General features: G+C 47.0%; 1 protein-coding gene across 1 annotated transcript; it reads left to right on the top strand.

The window, feature by feature from the left end:
• The first annotated feature begins 4,393 nt into the window (after positions 1-4,393).
• Positions 4,394-16,215, top strand: LOC132996947 (target of Nesh-SH3-like). Its single transcript, XM_061067318.1, has 23 exons — positions 4,394-4,475; positions 6,092-6,271; positions 8,087-8,155; positions 8,232-8,364; positions 8,503-8,684; positions 8,807-8,859; positions 8,975-9,014; positions 9,248-9,325; positions 9,544-9,618; positions 10,057-10,239; positions 10,676-10,753; positions 11,114-11,257; positions 12,027-12,092; positions 13,902-13,961; positions 14,037-14,156; positions 14,414-14,503; positions 14,636-14,845; positions 14,948-15,053; positions 15,165-15,244; positions 15,355-15,384; positions 15,465-15,623; positions 15,706-15,828; positions 16,100-16,215. Exons 1-23 carry the CDS (start codon positions 4,394-4,396, stop codon positions 16,213-16,215), a joined length of 2,457 nt encoding a protein of 818 aa, XP_060923301.1.
• The last annotated feature ends 906 nt before the right edge of the window (positions 16,216-17,121 follow it).

Genomic DNA, 17,121 nt, shown 5'->3' with positions numbered 1-17,121 from the left:
GTGTGTGTGTGTGTGTGTGTGTGTGTGTGTGTGTGTGTGTGTGTGTGTGTGTGTGTGTGTGTGTGTGTGTGTGTGTGTGTGTGTGTGTGTGTGTGTGTGTGTGTGTGTGTGTGTGTGTGTGTGTGTGTGTGTGTGTGTGGATCTCACCTGTCGTCAAACACAATCAGAACGATGACAAACGCTCACTTTGAGGATCCAGAGGAATGTGTGTGATGTTGTGTAACAGTGATGAACGACCTGCTGGTGGCGCTGTGGGCTCCATGAAGTGATGAACTGACTCCAGGTCAGGTTCAAGTCTGATTGAACACAGAGAGGAGGCTCTTCATCTTCCTCCTCGTCTTACTCACCCTCTTCTTCTTCCTCTTTATCCTCCTCTTCATCATCTTCCTCCTCTGGCTGCATGAAGGTTTGAATTGTCGTCTCTGACCATGTTTGTTTCCACGGTGACGCTCATGTTTCCACTCGTTCCCTGTTTGGAAAGTTTGTTTCGACACTTTGAAACTCGCCTGGTTTCTGTCAAACGGTTGAAAACCAAACCTCCTCCTCTTCCTCCTCTTCCTCCTCTTCCTCGGCTATTTCTGACTTTTTCCAGTGTTGCTTTTTTCCTCAGGAGAAAAACTCGCAGCAGGTTTTGGACTCGTCTTCTTCCTCCAGCGTTTAGGATTCAGGAGCAAATGATCGACTTGTAGAACTTGTTGTTTCCTTTACCTTCGAATGGGCCCTTTGTATTTACATACTTTATATTTACATACTTTATATTTACATACTTTATATTTACATACGTTATATTTACATGCTTTATATGTGTCTGTGGCTTGATTGGGTGGCTGACCTGTGGCCCCTCCCTATTCAAGATGGCTTCTCGAAGGGGCGAAGCTTTGTTCGTTTTTGAGACACCACGCAACACTCATGAAAAGAGTCATTTAAATAGATAAGTTTATGAAAAGATGGTTCACGGTTGATTCTGATTGGTTCGTATTCTCACAGCTGAGGAAACATTTCCACGGTGACGATCAGAGTCTTCATCCTCCTCTCCTCAGCAGTGATGTCCCAGCATGCATTGTGTCCGGCTGCGGCTGGTGGTTCACATATGGACTAGGGCGAACATTTGTATAATATCATTTTTTATGTACATTATTTCCTCCCTGAGGTCGTGACGGCTCTTAACCTCGAGCCGTCACGACCAATGAGGACGAGCCTGGTCATACAAACTGGTTCTGACTGGTTCTAACTGGTTCTGACTGGTTCTAACTGGTTCTGACTGGTTCTAACTGGTTCTAACTGGTTCTGACTGGTTCTTACTGGTTATGACTGGTTCTAACTGGTTCTAACTGGTTCTGACTGGTTCTAACTGGATCTGACTGTTCTAACTGGTTCTGACTGGTTCTAACTGGTTCTGACTGGTTCTAACTGGTTGTGACTGGTTCTTACTGGTTCTAACTGGTTCTGACTGGTTCTAACTGGTTCTAACTGTTCTAACTGGTTCTGACTGGTTCTAACTGGTTCTAACTGGTTCTAACTGGTTCTGACTGGTTCTAACTGGTTCTGACTGGTTCTGACTGGTTCTGACTGGTTCTAACTGGTTCTAACTGGTTCTAACTGTTCTAACTGGTTCTGACTGGTTCTAACTGGTTCTAACTGGTTCTAACTGGTTCTGACTGGTTCTAACTGGTTCTGACTGGTTCTAACTGGTTCTAACTGGTTCTGACTGGTTCTGACTGGTTCTAACTGGTTCTGACTGGTTCTGACTGGTTCTGACTGGTTCTAACTGGTTCTAACCGGTTCTGACTGGTTCTGACTGGATCTCAGGTGACACAGCTCGGACTCGTTCGGAGTCGACTTGTGATGAAGCTTCATCTGCAGCAGGAGAAAGACGATGAAGACGAGTGTTAGAACTTTAGTGATGAAGGTTGGTTTTTGGATGTGAGGTTCAGGTGCGTCTGTAAAAATCGTATCTTCCAGAAAGTATCTGGACTTGGCCAGTGGAGCTTTACCGTGAAACACAGTCGTCATGACAACAAGCGACGCCTCTGATTGTTTCTCTCCGGACGCCATGGTCTCTCCTGTCTGACGTCGTGATGATGAGGTCACAGGTCAGCTGACCTCTGTTTAATGATGCTGGGTGATGACATCACAGGTCATTTATTGAACTTTATGTAATCCAACTCTCTCTTGTTGGTGATGCGTTCAGGGACATGGAAACTGAGCAGAGCTGTAAAATCTCTCCTGAATCAGAGCTGGTGTTCTGGGGGATTTCCTTCAGTCCTGGAGGAGCAGCTCATATTTACATGTCTCTGCAGCAGGAGGGGGAGGGGGGGGGGGAGAGGAGGAGGAGGAGGAGGAGGAAGAAGAGAGAGAGAGAGAGAGTGAGTCACTGAGAGGAAACTTTTCCACGGTGATGATCAGAGTCTTCATCCATCTCTCGTCAACAGTGATGTCCCAGCATGCCTTGTGTCAGGCTGCGGCAGGTGGTTCAGGTGAAGAAGAGGAGAAGGAGAGAGTGAAGAGTAAAAGAAGAAGGAGAGATGAAGGAGGAGAAGAGGAGGAGAAGAGGGAGATACACAGTGCTTTCAGTCTGTTGGCTCCTTTAATTAAAGACAGTTTCACAGTCGTCACTTTTTAACCTTCAGAACCTGAATGCACCTGAATGCACCTGAATGCACCTGAATGCACCTGAATGCAGCGCGGCGAGGACTGAAGACGTCTTAGTGTTGTGAACTCTTCGTCTCAGACTCGAACGCCACACGAGGCTCTGGGAATCTGTTCAACGTGTTGAGAGCCGGAGGCGGCGGCTGGCACGGAGCGTGCACGGGTGACGTCAGTGCTGCTGCAGGTGGAGAGAGAAAAGGTCAGAGGTCAACTGTGACACGTGCTCATGAAAACGGCCTTCTGGGAAATCTTCCGCTCGTTTTCCTTCTGTCACAAAGAATAATGTTAGAATATGAAACTTTTCCAGACTTTGGAGGAGGGACCTGAACGTGTCACCTGCAGCGTGCTTAGAGAGAACCGCCCACTTCCTGTCGCCTGGATTCCAGGTAATGACATCACATCATCATGTGAGGAAACTCGTTATGTGTTCGGCGTCTCTACTTGATGAACTCTGACTCGACTGCAGACGCCATCAGCAGCTGGAACAGTGGGCGGCGATCGGCTGAGAGATTAGCAGAGAGCAGAGGGGGGCGGAGCCTCGGGCTGTGAGCACAGCCTTAATGAGCCTGTTTGATGAGTGGGAGTTTTACAGTCCGAGGCGGGAGAAGAAGAAGCAGAGGGCGGCGGCGGCGGCGGCGTGGCTGACAGGTGGCTGATGGGAGTTAGAGTACAAGAGGAGAACCAGTTGTTTTCACATCTTGTTCAACATCACATGTCAGTTTCCCGCTTTTTATCCCGTCTCCTGACACCTGACCAGCGCCGTCATCACTTCCTCTCTCTTCTTCTTCTCTTGTTGCTTTGGCTGCGCTGCTTCTTCTCTCCGTCCGGTCGACGCCACGTGTCGACAAACTGAGAAACACGAACCTGACGAGTTCTCCCTCCAGGAGAAAACAAGTCAGAGGTTCTGGCTCCGAGCGCGCACGTGTGAGAGGGGGGGGAGGGGTGTGTGTGGGGGGGGAGGGGGGGTCACTCTTCCCATAATGTTATTTATATGTTTGTGATGTTGTGAAAACTAATTCACATTCTTCTCATTCTTCATGTTTCATGTTGCAGCTGCTGATCGACACATTTTCATTCATCACAACACAAACACAACACACTGCGTATTCCCAGTCAGATACAAAGATACAAACAACTACAAAGATACAAACAACTACAAAGATACAAACAACTACAAAGATACAAACATCTGCAAAGATACAAACAACTACAAAGATACAAACAACTACAAAGATACAAACAATTACAAAGATACAAACATCTGCAAAGATACAAACAACTACAAAGATACAAACAACTACAAAGATACAAACAACTACAAAGATACAAACATCTGCAAAGATACAAACAACTACAAAGATACAAACAACTACAAAGATACAAACAACTACAAAGATACAAACAACTACAAAGATACAAACAACTACAAAGATACAAACAACTACAAAGAGGAGAGGAGGTGAACGTGAAGAAAAGAGAGAAGAGAAGAAGTGATGTTTGAGAGAAGGAGGAGGGGCTGAGAGGGTGAGAGAGAGGGGGGGGGATGTGGGGACCATAGGGTTGCTGATGTCATACAGGCCCCGCCCCCTGGAGGTATACATGGTGGCGTTTCAGCGGTCGCCCTCTCACAGCGAGGACGACTGCTGAACAAGAGACTCACAGACACTTCCAGCTCCTGGTCGCTCCTCATCCTCCTCTTCATCCTCCTCTTCATCCTCCTCCTCATCCTCCTCCTCCTCATCCTATGGCGAGCCGCCTCCTCCTCCTCCTGCTCCTCCTCGTGGTGCTGCTGCTCCTCAGCGGGACGCCGGCTCAGAGGCTGAGAGGTGAGAGACGTGTGTGTGTGTGTGTGTGTGTGTGTGTGTGTGTGTGTGTGTGTGTGTGTGTGTGTGTGTGTGTGTGTGTGTGTGTGTGTGTGTGTGTGTGTGTGTGTGTGTGTGTGTGTGTGTGTGTGTGTGTGTGTGTGTGTGTGTGTGTGTGTGTGTGTGTGTGTGTGTTTTATGTGTGTGTGTGTGTTTTATGTAGGAGAGAGGGAGAGAGACAACCTAATTATTGTTATTAAACAGGATTGTTGGTCTTTCTGTGTGTGTGTGTGTGTGTTTCCAGATGTTTGAGGACGACACGCCCACTTCCAACTGTTACACTCGTTTTCTCATTTTAACAAGTGTAAAAAAACTACACAATGTTAAACACATGTTATTGCAACTTTACGCTGTTATATTATATCAGGTGAACTGTACTGTACTTTACTGTACTTTACTGTACTTTACTGTACTTTACTGTACTTTACTGTACTTTACTGCAGCAGTACCTGAACTTGTGTTTGTCATTTTCAAGAGTTTTTTACCGTCAGATTCTCATGAGACAGTTTCTTCACTTTTAGTGAATACAAATAGGAAAGTTCAACGGGACGTAACTGTACTTTTTTGCACAGTGTACTTTACTGTACAAACCGTACGTGTGTAGTCAACCTGTGTCGGTCTCTGGGCTCAGGATGGGTTCGGGGTCAGAGGTCACGACTCTGTCATGTGGAGCTTTGTCCCTCAATCAGCTGCTGCTGGAGACGTCGACAGGTCGAGTCCCGCAGACAAGAATGAGCGACATGATTCCACTTGTCCACCGCGTCCAAGTCTGCAGACTTGAACCCACGGGTCTGCAGAACAAACGGCCCAAAGAAAACCTGGAGTCAACACACGTGAACAATGAGGCTCTAAGACGCGTCGGCGCCCCCACAGGACGAACAGGGAAGCACACGTTGCTCACGTCTGACGTCTCTAATTCACTGACCTGAGGCCAGTTGACCTCCTCACACACGTCACACACGTCACACACATCACACACGTCACACACTTCACACACACGTCACACACACACACACACACACACGTCACACACTTCACACACGTGACACACACACACGTCACACACTTCACACACGTCACAAACACGTCACACACGTCACACACACACACGTCACACATTTCATTTAACCAGATGAAAGACCAGAATCTGTCCGACTGACCGAGACGATTTAAAAAGAATTCATCTTTCTTCATAAATCCTCAGATGCTCCATGTGTTAAAGTTTATGATCCTGCAACTCAGAAACTTTCTGTTCTCTTTAAAGTTTAAAAGTTGCCTGATGTTTGGTTTGAGCTTCAGAGACACAGAGGTCATGACCTGCTGCTGGAAACATACGTGTTCATTAACTGTGCAACCACACACACACACACACACACACACACACACACACACACACACACACACACACACACAGGGAGAGTTGGTACTGTGAAGAAACAGTCAAGCACCACAAAGTACAGTAAAGACAGTAAAGTTCTTTAGATATTGGAACTGTTTGACTGTAACATTTCTGAAACGTCAGTTTTATTTTGAAGGTTTGTTTTCTCTGAGTCAACTGCTTCCTGTGTTTTCTCCGTCAGCTGGTCGTCAGAACATGAGAGTTCGGATCAACGCCAGCGGCGACACCATCGTGCTGCAGTTCGTGCGCCCGGACCCGGACGTGAAGCTGGAAGGTTTCATCCTGGGCTACGGCAGCAGCTTGTTCTCACGACAGTGGATCCAGCTGCCGGAGGACGGACAGGCCTTCGAGGCCGAGATGGGTGAGAGCTGATCATTTATCATTAATCATTAATCATTAATCATTAATCGTTTATCATTTATCACTCGTTTATCGTTTATCATTAATCATTAATCATTTATCATTAATCATTTATCATTAATCATTAATCATTAATCATTTATCGTTTATCGTTTATCGTTTATCGTTTATCGTTAATCGTTAATCGTTAATCGTTAATCGTTAATCGTTAATCGTTAATCGTTAATCGTTAATCGTTAATCGTTAATCGTTAATCGTTAATCGTTAATCGTTAATCGTTTATCGTTAATCGTTAACTCGCCCCACCGGAGCCACCCTGGACAGCCTGGACTTTGAGCCCTAAGGCCCCACCCCCTGCACACATGAAGGGCTGAGGCAGCCAATCAGGCTGCAGACTGAGACTTTAAATTTTTCTCGTTTATCGTTTATCGTTTATCGTTAATCGTTAATCGTTAATCGTTAATCGATAAACGTTAATCGTTAATCGTTAATCGTTAATCGTTAATCGTTAATCGTTAATCGTTAATCGTTTATCATTTATCATTAATCATTAATCATTAATCATTAATCATATATCATATATCATATATCATTTATCATTAGATATCATTACTCATCTGCAGCTGAGGCTCTAAACCGGCTTGTCTCACGTTTCTCACATTTATTATTCACATGTTCCTAGTGAGAGTGTGTGTTGAACACGCTTGGGTCATGTGTGGAAAACATTCAGAATCAAGTTGTTTTATTCTGAAAACATTCAGAATCAAGTTGTTTTATTCTGAAAACATTCAGAATCAAGTTGTTTCTACAGGAACAGAAACGAGAAGCAGATGAGAAACGACAAACACAGATAAACAGTTTCAGCTCCATTGAAGCTTTTTCATTTAATCACGTCTCTCGTCGTGGTCGTTTGTGCCCGAGGTCGTTTGTCAGACACGTGGCGTCGGGCTGGAACCGTCCTCGCAGCGCTAACTCGTTAAATACAAACCACATGCCGCCGTGTCATGTGACATCGTGACTGTTAATAACAGGTAAATGTGTTTAGAGCGTCAGAGACGACGTTAGAGACTTTAAACAATAAATAACCAAAACAATATGATTTATCAAGTTATTATTATAAATGATATAGTTGGACAGAGACCGCTCTGTCTGACGGGGGATTGATGAGGTCGTGAGGGGGCGGGGCTTGTCTCCACCTACATTTCTACATGCTTAAATAAAAGCTGGCGTCAATGTCAATAAAGTTTTCATCAGTTTCTTGACAAACAGGTGAGTGTGAGGAGGTGACCTGGGAAAAAGTTCAGAGTTCTCATCCATCCGACTTTTTTAAAGGTCAAAGGTCAAAGTTTAACATCACAACTTGTTTCACGTCACATTAACTTCTGACATTCACAGACTTTTATTCTGAAAGGAATCAAGACCAGAAGAAAACAAACCAAAGAGAGAATTGACTCGTGAAAAACAATAAAACAGTTTTTATTGGAATGAAAAGATTTAAAGATTCAGAAAAAAAATCCAGTTTGAAGAAAAAACCAAAAGGACGAAAGTAAAAACAAATGAAGAGAAAAAAGAAGTGGGAAACATGATCACATGACCGAATGTTTTCACATGTGTTCGCTCTAATCGTTCACACGTGTGCGTCTGTTTCCTGTCTCTGGGGGGGGGGGGGGCAGCAGCGTTCCAACACGCTGCCACTTCCACAATGACTTCCATCAAGAACACGTAGGAAGAGGCTTGACACATGACCTTTGACCTTGGGGACTTGATCCTGGTGACCTGCTTGGAATGATTTCAACACGTTAACGTCTGTTTCCAGACGCAGAGCCCAAGTACCTGGTGGCCGTTCAGCCAATCCCAGTCAACGATGTGAAGAAGCACTGCACAGGTACGCTGAGCACTTCCTGTTTGGTTGGGAGCCGGCGCCGCTCCACAGGAAGTCTCACTATCTCACCTGTGCACAGGTCAAGTGAACCTGGAGAAGCCGCTGCAGCTGGTGATCGGCTCCGTCAGCCCCACCGCCGTGCTGCTGTCCTGGGGAAACCGCCTGAAGACGCCGTACCAAGGAAACGTCCTGGACGAGTGTCTGGAGGACGGGTCAGAGACGCAGTGAAATGAGATAGAACATATTCATCTGTTCTTTACTAGAGCGCCACCATCAGGCAGATGTGTGGTTTGCAGTGGCGGCTGAAACACGTTGAGTAAAGACCTTTCCCTACGACTTTGTGTCTCCAGGTTTTACACCATCCGCTACAGAGAGAGGAACAGGAAGTGGAATTATCAGACCTGCCCGGCCAGCGACACCGTCATCGACAACCTGAAACCAAACACGCCGTACGAGTTCGGCGTCCGATCCAACAAGGGCGAGCGCAGCGGCTCTTGGAGCAAAGCCGTCGTTCACAGCAGCAACGTGAACAGTGCGTAGAAGAGTCACTTCACTTCTTCTGGATGTAACTTGTCTTTCTCTGGATTGTTGTTTGTTTACATGTTAAACGTATTATTATAAACTAACTAACCTCAGTTTTTTCTGGATTCACAGATAAAAATGCTCAGAAGACGTTTAAGCTGCGTAACCCTCTGGTCAAACCGCTGGTACGTCACTGCTGCTTTCAAATCTACAAACTGATTATTATTTTCAGATATGAAAAGCACTAAAAGAGGTTTTCTTCCTCTCAGATCAGTTCATGATAGTTTGTGTGTTTTGCAGAAGCCTCACGGAGCTCACGCTCTGTTCCCTCCTCGTCCAGGTGAGACCAGTTCAAACCGGTTCTTCATCACGTTCATTCACTGAGGATCCAACAGTCGTCACACCGGTTCAAACCGGTTCTTAAATCCGTCAGGAAGTTCACAGGAGCTCAGCTTCACTCCCACATTTCTTTATTCTGTCCAACAACAGAAGTCACAGATTCTCTGAAGCAGCTGAAAGTGAAACACACAGACGGATGGATTGATCACACACTTTGTGTTTTTGTGTTTTCAGCTCTACACAACCGCACACAGCCTGGACTGTCTCCCCTCAAACACCCGGGACGCCCCGGAGCGCCGCGCACGTCTTTTGGTGATTTTCTCTTCTTCTTCTGTTCTCACATCAGAGCTGCAGAGACGTGTGACCTCTGACCTCTGAACCTCAGCAGCTTCCGTAGTTAAACTCAAACTCAAGAATCTTCTCGTGTTCGAGGAAACTTGTGTGGGTCACATGATCTGAGCAGCTGTTTGATCTGAACCCACTGATCTGTTCTTCTTCTCTTCTCAAACCGACCTGATTCTTCCCCACAGCGCCACCTGAGGGCCGGCAGGAAACGCTTCCTCTTCCCGGCGCCGCTGAGCCTAAACGGCCTCGAGCGTCACCCGGTAACAAGACGGACTTTATGACCTGGGGGGGGGGGGGGGGTTGGCTGCATGCGAGCATGCTCTGGTTAGAAAGTCCATACGAGGCGTGGAGGAGACGTCAGGTGACACGAGCAAGTGCACTTAGCCCCGCCCACACTGATGGCAGCGGCTAGTCTTTTTAACCTCCCTGTAAAGGTCATGTGACGGCGGCCATGATGCTTCTTCTGTGCATTTGATTCGTCTGCCGCCACTTTTCTTCTGCTTCGCTTCTTTCAAGCTGAAATAATCTGCTGTGGTCTGCAGACCCCCCCCCCCGGTGTCTCAGGGTCACCATGTCTTCTTTTCTCTTCTTCTACGAGGAACCAAGTTATGGGACCGGAACATTTACAACAAATGAGTTTTGTTAGAGACGAATCCCTGTTCCCATGACGACGGCGCCTGTCTCCTCTTTCACTGCAGACGAAGGACGCACTGTTAAAAACGACACCAAGCGCCCGGTGGATCCTCGTCCTTCTGTCCGAGTCCTGCCGTCCACAGTGGACACTACAGCCACGCCCCTAACTCGATTCCCCCCCCACAGGGACTCGCCTCAGAACGCTCAGACGCCCTCTAGTGGACCGGAGAAGCCTCGTAACCCTGCCGGTAATTTCCTCCTCACAACTTAACTGACTTTCATTTTTGTTTCTTACAACCGGATGAAAATCAGAGTTTGGTTCCAGAGAACTTTACTTCCTGCTGCAGGAAGTCATATTTAAACTATCTGTTCGCAGAGCTGCTCTCACTTCCTGTTGCTCGCACTTCCTGTTCACTGTGTGTTTCTCTGTGTGTTTCTCTGTGTTGGTTGGTTCATGTAAAACAGAATTCAGCGTGTGTTCGATCCCCGGCTCAGCGGGACGCTCGCTGTTGGTCCGACACAAAAACAACAGAATCATCTGCAAACACTCGAACGTCTTTTCCACAGGCTCCATCTGCTGTGGGGATTCAAACAAACCTTTATTTGTCCTTGTTGACAGGTCGAGGACGATCTCGTACTCGGACAATCGTCTTTGTCCCGTTAAACCTTCTTTCTCCCTTGCAGCTTTCGGCCAATCACAGGACGGATCGTCGCTGCTGAGAACAGCTCTGACCAATGAGAGGGCTAGAACTAACAGCTGGGGTAACGACCTGGAGCTTCCTCCGTCTCGCTCTCTGTCTGCTGTGAATCTGCCGCCATCTTGTTCCCTCAGCTTCCGGTTCCACGTGCAGCTCAGTCTTTGTTTGCTCGCTGTCCGAGTCGCATCTTTAAACTCATCTCATCCAACATGGCCGCCACCGCCTGCATGCGGCGCACAATCTTACAGTCATGGTTGCGTCATCACATCAGTTTAAATGACTGTGGCTTCTGAAGATTGTGAGCGTGTAAAAACAGAATGTGCGTGATGTTCGGACCCGTGAGGTCGGAACATCACGAGCTTCTCTGGCGTCTGAGCCACAGAATCACACGTTAACTCCGGCTCAACTGTTTCTGATCTTTTAGGTCAAAGCAGAAACTTCGGCCCGTCGTCGCCTTTACACCCGAACCATCCGGCGGCCGGATCCTCCAGGCCGGCGCCAAGAAAGCCCCCCCTCCCCTCCTCTAACAGCTTCAGACAGCCCCGCCCCTCCTCGTCCTCTAGAGCCAGTAACTCGTCCCCGACCTCCGGGACACTCGGGGGTAATCCTCCTCCTGGCTCCTCCCCTCTGACTCTCCTCTGTGGTTTGAGGTGGACGATGTCGGTGTAGGATTCCTGGTTTTGTTTCATCTTTCATTTCAAAGGAGAAGACGAAGCTTCAGACACAGATTCTCACCACAATCACTGATTCTCACCACAATCACAGATTCTCACCACAATCACAGATTCTCACCACAATCACTGATTCTCACCACAATCACAGATTCTCACCACAATCACTGAGTCTCACCACGATCACAGATTCTGACCACATCACAGATTCTCACCACAATCGCAGATTCACAGACTCTCACCACAATCACAGATTCTCACCACAATCACTGATTCTCACCACAATCACAGATTCTCACCACAATCACTGATTCTCACCACGATCCTTCAACTCTTTGTAGTTTGAGTCGTTTGCTGCTGAACCCGACGGACGAACACCTGAACGAGTCTGAAGTTCGATGATCGGGTCAAATCTATTTTTAAAAATTCAGATGAAACTTTGTCACAATAATGTGTCCAACTTTCTGTTTATGTTTCAAGACGTCAAGACAATGTCTCAACGTAGCGTCTGAAGCGTAAGTTTTTATAAAAACCTTTCGGACGTCAAACACGGATCTGGTTCGACAAAGTTTGATAAAATATCCCGAGGACTCGAACTCTTGTTCTTTCTGTCGGGTTCAGTTTCCAGATTCTTTCTCTCCGTAATGTCCAGTTTTCTTCCAACAGTTACCGGACATCGCCACCGGGGTATGGCCCCGCCCAAACCAGCCTTATGGCTCCGGCACCGACTGGGTAAAAGAACAAAGCTTGTGTTTCCTCATTAACCTTCCGGTCACTTCCACCGCAGCTCGTCCTGCCGTGTCTGTCTCATCCATTCTGTTTGTTTTAATACTTTGTCTTTCATTCATCCCTCCATCGCTGGGCGCTGTGTCCTCGTGTTTCTGCTGCTGAAGGTTCATCGAAGCTTCAAGTAATCACGTTGAATAGAACTTGATTATTTGAGTGTGTTACATCAGCTGATGTCACTGTGGTCATGTGGTCATGTGGTCATGTGTGTTCATCTTCATCACGCACAGACAGTCTGAGGACGACCAATCACACGTCAGCATTTCATCTTAATGAAGCTTCTGTTTGTATCTTGAGAAGAAAATGAGAAATAACGACGTAGAATTAGAACCATGTGATTCAGCTGCTGTACAATCTGCAGCTTGACTTCACGCGTGTTTGGATTCTGTGACGTGTTGCTGACGTGTTGCTGACGTGTTGCTGACGTGTGCGTGGTCGTCCTGTTCAGTCAGCCTGAGCTCTCATCCATGTTCTATTGTTTCTTCTTCATGTTCGATGTCTCACACGTGTCAACAGGAGCTTTGTGTTGAAGATGTAAAACAGTGGAACCTTCACCAAGTCTCAGGTGTTTAAACTTCCATGTTTTTCCCGCCGCAGTGAACAACTCGCTGCTGGACGACGACACGTCTCAGCTCCCGGATGTGTCCGGTCGCTCTGGTCCCGGGGTCGCGGAGGAGCGGCGTCATGGTAACGGCCTGAGTGTCGCCTCTCTCCTCGTGCTCGCTCGCCGACTGGCGCTTCCTCGCTCGGCGCTGCCAGCTCTGCATGGTTTGGCCGTCCTGGATGTCGACAGACGAATGTTTCAAATGAGCGGGAAAGTAAATCCCGCTCGTGGGTCTGAGCTCCAGCAGCGTCTGTGGAAAATGCTTTGAGTTGATGGAAAGAATGTTCTCCTGCCGTCGTTAACTAACTTTTCAGAAGCTTTGAGCGTTTTGTCACCGCAGAAGTTTAAAGAAACTGTTTCTTATTATCCTGTGACCACGCTGCCATCTGGAGCCGCTGCTGTTAGTTCAGTCCTCCGGCCTCAGCTGCTGCTTCTTGCTTGATTGCGACCACTGCGAGCTTCAGACTTGTTCCTGCAGAGACGTGATGTTTAGAGAAGAACGAACACGGCGTGGCGTGCAGCGAGAATGTGCAGACGAATGTTTGCTTTTGGTTTGAGGATTGTTTGTGTGTGAGAATCAGACCGTGTTTATTTCATTTGGTTTTGTGCTGTAATCACGACGCTGCAAACTTTTAATTCATGTTGAAGAATAAAAGAAACTTTACTGACGACAGGGAAAGAGTCGGCGCTGAAGGCGAGCTGGCGTCTCCGGCGCCGTCGCACACAGTCACATGAGAGCGTCTGCCTTCATGTTTGGAGCTGAAACAACTTTCATGTTTCTGGCTTCGCTCTGATTCCATTTAGTTCTGGAAGCGACTCAACTTTCTGATTGTGAAGAATTTGTGCAAATGAAAGAAAGGAGGGAATGTAATTGGCTGCAGCTTCTGGACGTCGGCCTGAAATACCAACGCTCTGCGCCCTCGTGGAATTACACGAGAGCGCTCATGTTTTCAGGTTGAGTTGGAACCAGGTCTCGAGTCCTCATGAGAACAGAGGAGATTTTCCAGCAGATTAGAAATCGGCTCACTGGAAAACCAAAACATGAATCTGTACCTGCAAAAAACAAGTTCCACTGTTTCACATCCACAGAGATGAAGGGCTCTTCTAGTTTTAAACTAGTTTTTCAGTTTGATATGAACTGTTTGTTTCAGGGTCTCCGGCTCGTCCCCTCAACAAGAGGCCGAACCTGGTTGGGAAACCTGGAGAGACAGGTGAGAGATGAGGAACCTTTAAAAATCACTTTTCATGTTTCATTTACTGGAAAAGTGAAGCTTTCTTTTCATCAGACAAAGTCAACGACTTCAAGCTGACGGACAAGTTACAGATCCTCAAACCCAAAGTCCCTCCAGCCTCCGCCAAACCAGAGCGGAGACCGACCACCACCACCACCACCACCACCACCACAAGTACCACCACCACAAGTACCACCAGGACCAGGACCAGGACCACGGTGGCACCAACACCTGGTACGAACATTTGAAATGATCCACGCGTGTGTTGCGGCTCCACCTTCACCAACACGCTGTGTTTGAGCCTCTGTTTGATCGTTTTTAGTGAAATTCTTTATCTTTGTTTGTTCTAGTTCTCGTAGAACCGATGTTACGATGAAGTTCTCTTTGTTGAAAGAACATTTGTTTTTATTCAGTTTATGTTTCTTCCTCAGCGACTCGACAGGAAACGTGGGAAGACTCCGACCTGTTCAAGTCGCAGCCGACCTCAGAAATCGACGCCATGGGAAATAAAAGATTCGTTGGTGAGTGAAGTTGATTCAACTGAAGCTTTTGAACCAAGTTCTATTGCAGCAGGGAATTGAACCCTCAACCCTGGCAGTGGTGGGGCCTTGCTTTGAGAATTCTGACTGACCCCTCCCCTCCTCCCCCCATAGCTCCTCACGTCGTTTATCAAACCGGAAAGAGACCGGACGAGCCGTGTTCCATCACCTCCTCCCTCAGCTACTTTCCTGGACACGAACACGGTGAAGCCAACGCGACTGCACCGCCCAAGACTCCGCCCTCAAACCTCACCGTGGTCACAGTGGAGGGATGTCCGTCCTTCATCATCCTGGACTGGGAGAAAACCGACAACGACACCACAGGTACGAAGAAACATCAGAATCAACATAATAAGAAACGTTTTATTTTGACTGTACGAAGTGTTTAGACAAATCTTTCCCATAATCCTCTTGTCCTGTCCTCAGAGTATGAAGTCATCTCCACCGCTAAAGGACCTGATGGCGAGCAGGTTTCCATCCTGACGACCAACCAGACTCACACGGCGGTGGAGAACCTCAGACCTGAGAGCAGGTGAGAGGATCAGATTCAGAAGAAACTCAGAGCTTCACCCCGTTGACCTTCGAGGGGCCTGTGAGAGTAATAGAGTACTTTGAACTAAGTAACTGTACTTTGTGTTTACAGTTATGAGTTCAAGGTGAAACCAAAGAACGATCTGGGTTCGGGTCCGTCCAGCGAACCAGTTTCCTTCAACACAGAATCAGGTACTCGACACCGACAGGAAGTCAAAACGTTTCTGTTTTTAATAATAAGATTGTGAGGTGACGTCAATAAATCAATCAATACATTCAAATTGAGTTTGTGTTTTTCTCAGCCGACCCTCGAGTGAGCGAGAACGTTTCAGGTGAGATTTCATCACACGCGTCGTCACATGATCATGAACCTGTACTGAGCCTGTAGTCATGGAAACACTGTCGTCTCTAGGTAAAGACGCCATCTGGACTCAGTTCCCCTTTAAGACGGACTCGTACTCCGACTGTCACGGGAAACAGTACGTGAAGAGGACCTGGTACCGAAAGTTTGTTGGTGTCCAGCTCTGCAACTCGCTGAGATACAAGATCTACCTGAGCGACTCGCTCAACGGTGAGTCCACGCCGGAGCCACGCCGGAGCCACGCCCACGTCTCCCTGACCACTCTAATCTGACGACTCTGTTTCCTGTTCAGGTAAATTCTACAACATCGGAGATCAGACCGGCTTCGGCGAGGATCACTGTCAGTTCGTGGATTCCTTCCTGGATGGAAGAACGGGTCGACAGCAGCGAGCCGACCAGCTGCCGTCCAGACCCGGTACCAACTGCTTTTATTTTGAAAGAACAGGAGCTGACCAATCAATTTAGCTGCTTTTATTTTGAAATAACAGGAGCTGATCTCAGTCTGGTCACTTTTATTTTGAAAGAACAGTGACTGCTAACAGTCAGAGAAAGGAAGTTAGGACACATCCTCTGGGACCATGAACTCACCTGAGTTAAAAGCAGGACGTAGATCCACTCGTCTGTTATCTTGTCATTTCAGTGAATAATGAACGGACCAATCACACGTGTGCTCTTGTTTATCGCAGGTTTCTACAGAGCCGTGCGACAGGAGCCTGTCCACTTCGGACAGATCGGAGGACACTCCCACGTCAGCTACGTCTCTTGGTACGAGTGTGGAACGCCAATCCCAGGAAAGTGGTAGACGGACCCGAGCTCAGAGTCGTCCTGGGAGACGCCTGAAAGACGAGCAGGTCCTGAGAAAGAGCCGGAGCTGAGACGTCAGAACCCAGAGCTTCAGGAACATGGACTTTATGGTCAGGAAACTTAAACTGAATCAGTAAACGTGCGTCGTCTTTAGTATTTATCAAAGTGACGTTCGTTGCCTGTGCAGTAAAACAAATCTCACGTTATAGATCTTATTTCGTGTTCAGATCATGGGAAGCTGGCTCCCTGTTTTCATGTTATTTATCTAAAGCTCTTTGGTCACATGACATCACCACGGAGACGCTTCTTCGTCTTCTTTAAAATGGAAACAAGACGACGTCCTGCTTCACTTCCTCCTCTGTCACAAACTGGATCTAAACAAACGCAGAACAAAAACAACGAGACATAAACTCATCAACATCCGACCAATTCACTTTTCAGGAATCAAAAAATCCAGAATGTTTCCATGGATGTGAGAAGAAAGTGTAGAATATATAACAGAAGAACCTTTTCTTTCCTCATCAGGTATCTGCAGAATATGAATCACTTTCTCTTTATTTATAAAACATCAGGAAACGTGACGAAATTTTGACGATTTTACCTTAAAAAACGACGTAAACATCAATTATTTGATGAACGATGTCGTCCTCTCTGTGTGCGATGTTTAAATTCAGGCCAGATTTTTGGTGCTTTGACGATTCGTACATTTCCGATTGTTGTCACAAACGCTGCTTCGGACTCACACAGAGGAAACAATATGGAGGCTTCTACACTTTGCAATTTGCACAACAAAAATGTATTTATATGTATATGGAGAGAATGTATTTTTATATACATTTTTGCAGATGCATTACCTTGGCCTTTTTTTTTACGATAACGTTGTAACTCTTCTTCTTCTCTGCCG

Source organism: Limanda limanda, chromosome 23 (assembly GCF_963576545.1).
Source record: "Limanda limanda chromosome 23, fLimLim1.1, whole genome shotgun sequence".
Taxonomy (NCBI): domain Eukaryota; kingdom Metazoa; phylum Chordata; class Actinopteri; order Pleuronectiformes; family Pleuronectidae; genus Limanda; species Limanda limanda.
The sequence above is the reverse complement of the archived record's forward strand: the minus strand, read 5'-3'. Positions and strand labels throughout refer to the sequence as shown.

Bases quoted from the DNA above. Each gene is read 5' to 3' on its own strand.
- LOC132996947 (XM_061067318.1), top strand. From the start codon at position 4,394: ATGGCGAGCCGCCTCCTCCTCCTCCTGCTCCTCCTCGTGGTGCTGCTG. The intron at 9,015-9,247 runs GTGAGACCAGTT...TTGTGTTTTCAG, and splicing joins TCTGTTCCCTCCTCGTCCAG to CTCTACACAACCGCACACAG. The intron at 15,054-15,164 runs GTGAGAGGATCA...TTGTGTTTACAG, and splicing joins AACCTCAGACCTGAGAGCAG to TTATGAGTTCAAGGTGAAAC.